The 7160-nt window shown below is 31.9% G+C and overlaps 1 protein-coding gene across 1 annotated transcript in view; it reads right to left on the reverse strand.

Moving 5' to 3' along the window:
* Positions 1–1616: 1616 nt before the first annotated feature.
* Positions 1617–7160, reverse strand: part of LOC107548923 (extracellular calcium-sensing receptor-like) — a 7281-nt gene continuing 1737 nt past the window's right edge. Inside the window, exons 4-6 of the mRNA XM_016229797.1 lie at positions 5374–5601; positions 2691–2814; positions 1617–2530 (exon numbers count right to left, since the gene is read on the reverse strand). Coding sequence (XP_016085283.1) covers positions 1617–2530; positions 2691–2814; positions 5374–5601 — 1266 coding nt within the window. The remainder of the gene's footprint in view (positions 2531–2690; positions 2815–5373; positions 5602–7160) is intronic.

A 7160-nucleotide genomic window follows, 5' to 3' on the forward strand; every position in this document is an offset into this window, starting at 1 on the left:
AAAATAACCGAAGGATATACAGTCAAACCAAAAATTATACAGAGACCAGATATAAATTTTGATATTTTTTTACTAGTGGGTGCAGGACTCTATAGTTAATTTATGTAAGTGAGGATAGCAAAATAAAGTAAACTGTGACAAATTATACCCAACAATTCTTCACACAGTGGACTACCAGTAAAACTGATACAAATTTGAGACCAAAAATAATTCATACCGAGTCTGGGGGGAAAAAATGAAGTTCAGGTTTGCATGAAGCTGGGTGACAGCATGCCCAGGAGACTACAGGCTGTCATTGAGGCTAAGGACTGCCCGACAAAGTATTCATAGTTGTGTAAATATTGTCATACTAACAGCTGTCTGAATAATTTTTGGTTGATTGTAATCCATTACATACCTTTCTATCAAAGTTATCTGACATTATCAAGCTGAATTTGTTCTGACACAGTTTAACTCTGAGTTCTTGTCATATTTTATTACCATTTTCTAAACTATAGCGAATAAACTGTCATAATGTGAGAAAAGGTGAAGGTGTCTGAATACATTTTGGTTTGACTGTATCTATTTGATAAATGAAGTTAACCAACTAACATTATACATACTTTTTTTGTTTCTGTACCCAGTATTAAAAAATTGTACAAATGCAATAAAAATATCGGTATCGGTACAAAAAAAAAAATTATCGGTATCGGGCGATTACTGGAAAAAGTGGTATCGGTGCATCCCTACAGTATATATTTACAAAGTAAACTGTAAACAGAAATGCAAGGGTGAAAATGTATTTGCTTCTCAGAACACTGAGTTTTGATTTCTAAGATAACAAATTATGCATAAATGTTTCCACACATGATCATTGTGTGTGGGTAATCAGTAAATAATGTGGCATTTAAATGGCCGTCAAACAAAAAACTGGTTAGTTTTGAATAATGTGTCTAATGTTGAGAACTGAGTTTAGTTTTCTGCAAAAAAGAAAAAAAAAAGAAAAAGGTTTTCAATTGCAAACTGATTGTAAAGCAGATAATGTGCTTGCAGACTTTGTCTGAAGATTCGGTATATGGATGAATGGTTTTACTGAGTGTGCATAAAGTACAACTTTTAGTGTACAAGAAAAAAAAACTGCAATGTCATTCATTGGCAGTTACCTTCATCTGTTCATTTAAATGGATGATACTCCTTTCCAGAATGTATCTAGCTATAGGGGAAAAAAACCATAAAAATGTTGAATGCCATAGCATGTAGACTGCAATTTCAGAATAATTTGAATGATTCTTGCAGTCAGCAATCCTCTTAAATCAAAAACTTCCTGGCACAAGTGTAGATCTAATGCAAGTTATAGCTTTATTTCCTTATGGTATCAAGACACTTTTCCAGTGGTTATAATGTACTGAACCAAAAGTCATTCGTCCATCATTTCAGCAAATGATCTTCTTCAAAGAAAAGAAAGAAAGAAAGAAAAAGAAAACAAGCATCAAATAAACTCTCTGGTGCTTTACACATTACACTGCATTTCAAATCAGCTTTATAGATTGGATTGTTATAAAACTGAATTGTTGTGAATCACTTTGTTTTTAGCACCTTTGTTAATTAAATATATTTTATGTATGTATTTTGAAGTCTTAATAGGGCTTTAATTGATATTTTCCCATCATATGTTGCTTTGTATTTTGCTCAGGCTTACACAGGATTATATAACATTTTGGTGCAAATATGCAGAATAGTAAACCAAAGCTTGAGGCTAAAATGGCAAAAATCTCCACAGCTACAGTAAATTTTCCAGGAGAACTGATATAAGCTGGGATAAATGTGATCCATACAGCACAGAATATGAGCATACTGAATGTGATGAATTTAGCTTCATTGAAGTTATCAGGCAGTGCGTGAGCCAAAAAAGCCAAAATAAAGCACAAGACAGCCAATAGGCCAATATAACCCAGAACAGCAGAGAAACCTATAGTAGAACCCAGACTGCACTCAAGAATGATCTTTTCTTTATAATAATTCATATTTTTGTGAGGTAAAGGAGGAGATAATGTTAGCCAAAGCACACATATAAGAACTTGTATAACTGTAAAGGCAAGAGCACTGAGTCGTTGCTGTGCAGGCCCAAACCATTTCATGACATTACTTCCTGGACGTGTAGCCTTGAAGGCCATTAACACCACTATTGTTTTCCCTAGAACACAGGAGATACAGAGGACAAAAGTGATCCCAAACACTGTGTGACACAACATACAGGACCATTCAGTGGGCCGACCGATGAAAGTAAGTGAACAGAGAAAACAAAGAGTCAATGAGAAAAGCAACAGAAAGCTCAGCTCTGAGTTGTTGGCTTTTACTATGGGGGTGTCTTTCTTGCTGTAAAACAGAATGGCCACCAACATGGTTAATCCTACTCCAAACAGTGAGAAAAAGACTAGCACTATACCCATAACTTCTGTGAATGACAGAAACTCTATAGCCTTAAAAACACAATTATTTTTCTCAGCATTAGACCAATATTCGCCTGGACACTGCTTGCAGTTAATTGAATCTGAAAAGGAAGTGGTGTTCACTATAGTTAGAGACAAAAGGGAAATTATTTAATTTAAAGAGTGTCTTGAAAGGAAACTGCATCCTTAAAAGCAAAAGGAAAACACAGAAAAAACAACTAACCAATTTTCTTTGGTAATTTGAGATGGTCTGAAGTTTACCTGTCTCATTACTGATTTCTCCTTCTGCACATGGAATACAATCATAGCAGCACACTGGTCTTCCTTTCTGTGTAGCCTTCCTAGTGCCTGGAGGACAGCTCTCACTGCACACAGAGTTTGGCTTCTACATGGACACAATACATCATACAGTTATTTGTAGTGGTTTATTTTCCAAAACATTTGCTCAAATTAGTTGCTTTATCAATGTTCATTAAAAGGGAGACATATTTTCTGAACAGGAGAAGAGATTTGTGAAGTGGTAGAGGGCATTGTTTAGGTTTCACATTCATATATATATATATATATATATATTAGTGCTGTCAAAATGATTAATCGCGATCCATATTCATACAAAATAAAAGTTTTTGTTTACACAATATATGTGTATACTGTGTATATTTATTATATATATATATATATATATATATTTAAGAAAAATATGTTATATTTATATATTAAATATATTTATATATAATATAAAATATAAGAATATGAATATATATAAATGTATAAACGTGTAAATATTTTCAAATCATTAAATCATATCAGTGTAAATATTTTCAAAATATTTACTGTATGTGTGTATTTATATACAGTATACATAATAAATAAACACAGTACACATACATATATAATGTAAACAAAAACTTTTATACTGGATGCGATTAATCACGATTAATCGTTTGACAGCACTAATATATATATGGAACCATTCACTCATATACCTAATCTTTAGACCAAGTCTGCAAAACTATAAGCACATTACATGCTTTAAAACTCAGTTTGAAATTGTAAAACAAACTTTTTGCAAAACTCTAAACACAGTTCTCTGCATTACACACATCATTCGAAACGAATTGCTCTTTTGTTTCAGTTGGGATACACTGCCATTTTAATGCCAGACTCATTTACTGATGACCTACACACAGTGATCATGTGTGAAAACACTTATACATCATTTGTTCACTCAGTAATCAAAACTCGTTTTTTTTTTTTTTTTAGAAAGAAATTATATTTACCCCCTTGCATTTCTGTTTACATTGTCATTCTACTGTTCAAGTCAGTTGAGTATTGACTGTATACAGTGTATATGTGTATATGCATGTACAGTATGTGAGAGTGCTATGACAAACTCCTGTGTTCCACTGGACTCTGAAAAATCAAAAGACCACACGAGAGTAGTGTTTTACATGTTTCACATCTGTGTGTAGTTTGGCGTGTATGTGGCAAATAATTTTATGTTCTCTGTGCTCTTAGGCAAAATACCATTTTTAGAAAAGTTAAAACAGTTTTCAAAGAAGTGTTTGCTTTTGCAAGATGTGTGTGACGTTTTGTATGTTGTGTGTGTGTTTTGTTGTTTTGTGTGTAGAGTTTTGAGAAATGGAGCAATAGTTTCAAAAACTGTATAAGCATTTTGAAAAAACTGTAAAATATGCATTCATTTTATCTTTAGATTTTGACATTGTGGTGACCCATATTAAAATCTGAACTATTTGTTCATTGCTGGTTACCTCTAGCTGTCTTCCAGCCCAAATAATGTTGTCAGTGTTGAGCACAAAGCGTTGGTCAGGAGGTAGTGAAGCATCATAGTATCCAACTGGTTTAAATTGTACTGATCCAACTGAATCCTGCTGCCAGTTTACAACTTCATATTGGGCTACAACTGCACCAGTGCTGTCAAACCACACATAATCTCCCATCTTTGTAGTGAAATGCACATTTTTAAGAGCCTCAACCACCTGGCAAAAAGACCATTTTGATATTTTGAAGTGTTAATTGCCTCAATAATAATAATAATAATAATAATAATAATAATAATAATAATAATAATAATAATAATAATAATAATAATAATAATAATAATAATAATAATAATAATAATAATAATAATAATAATAATAATAATAATAATAATAATAATAATAATAATAATAATAATAATAATAATAATAAGTAATTGAAAAATGAAACATTGCATTCCAAACATCACAAACACATATCAAAAATTACACACATCATTCGAAACGAATTGCTCTTTTGTTTCAGTTGGGATACACTGCCATTTTAATGCCAGACTCATTTACTGATGACCTACACACAGTGATCATGTGTGAAAACACTTATACATCATTTGTTCACTCAGTAATCAAAACTCGTTTTTTTTTTTTTTTTAGAAAGAAATTATATTTACCCCCTTGCATTTCTGTTTACATTGTCATTCTACTGTTCAAGTCAGTTGAGTATTGACTGTATACAGTGTATATGTGTATATGCATGTACAGTATGTGAGAGTGCTATGACAAACTCCTGTGTTCCACTGGACTCTGAAAAATCAAAAGACCACACGAGAGTAGTGTTTTACATGTTTCACATCTGTGTGTAGTTTGGCGTGTATGTGGCAAATAATTTTATGTTCTCTGTGCTCTTAGGCAAAATACCATTTTTAGAAAAGTTAAAACAGTTTTCAAAGAAGTGTTTGCTTTTGCAAGATGTGTGTGACGTTTTGTATGTTGTGTGTGTGTTTTGTTGTTTTGTGTGTAGAGTTTTGAGAAATGGAGCAATAGTTTCAAAAACTGTATAAGCATTTTGAAAAAACTGTAAAATATGCATTCATTTTATCTTTAGATTTTGACATTGTGGTGACCCATATTAAAATCTGAACTATTTGTTCATTGCTGGTTACCTCTAGCTGTCTTCCAGCCCAAATAATGTTGTCAGTGTTGAGCACAAAGCGTTGGTCAGGAGGTAGTGAAGCATCATAGTATCCAACTGGTTTAAATTGTACTGATCCAACTGAATCCTGCTGCCAGTTTACAACTTCATATTGGGCTACAACTGCACCAGTGCTGTCAAACCACACATAATCTCCCATCTTTGTAGTGAAATGCACATTTTTAAGAGCCTCAACCACCTGGCAAAAAGACCATTTTGATATTTTGAAGTGTTAATTGCCTCAATAATAATAATAATAATAATAATAACAATAATAATAATAATAATAATAATAATAATTAATTGAAAAATGAAACATTGCATTCCAAACATCACAAACACATATCAAAAGCAAACATTTGTCTTACGTTGCAAATACCTTTGCCATAATATTATATTTTTGTATATTTAATATGCACACGGTTATTCAAAACCTAAAGCTCTTCTTTCATGAGCTCCTATGCACATTTCTGTACAAGACTGAAAGTAATTGGCAAAGAGATGTTGAAACATTCACAGCAAACATGAAAGCAAGATTGAAACCAAACTTTTTATCAACAAAACTGTTTATACTGTTTATAAACAAACGGTTTATAGGCCTATTCTAAAGCCATGATTGGTTGGTGTTAAGTAAAGCAATGAGTGTTTGCACATGTGAGGAGTTAGTGTGAGGCACTGATGAATTAGTGTGGCATTTTGAGTGGTTGTGTTTGAAAAAGGAAATCAATATACTTCTTGTTAGATTTTTGTGTGTTACATAGAGAATTGTGTGTTGTGTTTTGCAAAAAGTGTTTTATAAAATTGAAAACTGAGTCAAAGGCTGAGAATTAGTCTATGGTTTTGCATATTTAGTGTGTGGTTTTGGTGTTTGAGGGTAAGGTTTCAGAAACTGTGAAGTAAAGATTTTGTGTGTAAGCAGTTTTAAAAAACTGTAGTAATGATGATGATGATGATGATGATGATGATGATGATGATAATAATAATAATAATAATAATAATAATAATAATAATAATAATAATAATAATAATAATAATAATAATAATAATAATAATAATAATAATAAATTGAAAAATGAAACATTGCATTCCAAACATCACAAACACATATCAAAAGCAAACATTTGTCTTACGTTGCAAATACCTTTGCCATAATATTATATTTTTGTATATTTAATATGCACACGGTTATTCAAAACCTAAAGCTCTTCTTTCATGAGCTCCTATGCACATTTCTGTACAAGACTGAAAGTAATTGGCAAAGAGATGTTGAAACATTCACAGCAAACATGAAAGCAAGATTGAAACCAAACTTTTTATCAACAAAACTGTTTATACTGTTTATAAACAAACGGTTTATAGGCCTATTCTAAAGCCATGATTGGTTGGTGTTAAGTAAAGCAATGAGTGTTTGCACATGTGAGGAGTTAGTGTGAGGCACTGATGAATTAGTGTGGCATTTTGAGTGGTTGTGTTTGAAAAAGGAAATCAATATACTTCTTGTTAGATTTTTGTGTGTTACATAGAGAATTGTGTGTTGTGTTTTGCAAAAAGTGTTTTATAAAATTGAAAACTGAGTCAAAGGCTGAGAATTAGTCTATGGTTTTGCATATTTAGTGTGTGGTTTTGGTGTTTGAGGGTAAGGTTTCAGAAACTGTGAAGTAAAGATTTTGTGTGTAAGCAGTTTTAAAAAACTGTAGTAATGATGATGATGATGATGATGTAGTAAAGATGATGATGATGATGATGATGATAATAATA

The sequence above is a fragment of the Sinocyclocheilus grahami genome, unplaced genomic scaffold (assembly GCF_001515645.1).
Source record: "Sinocyclocheilus grahami isolate Dianchi unplaced genomic scaffold, SAMN03320097.WGS_v1.1 scaffold358.1, whole genome shotgun sequence".
Taxonomy (NCBI): domain Eukaryota; kingdom Metazoa; phylum Chordata; class Actinopteri; order Cypriniformes; family Cyprinidae; genus Sinocyclocheilus; species Sinocyclocheilus grahami.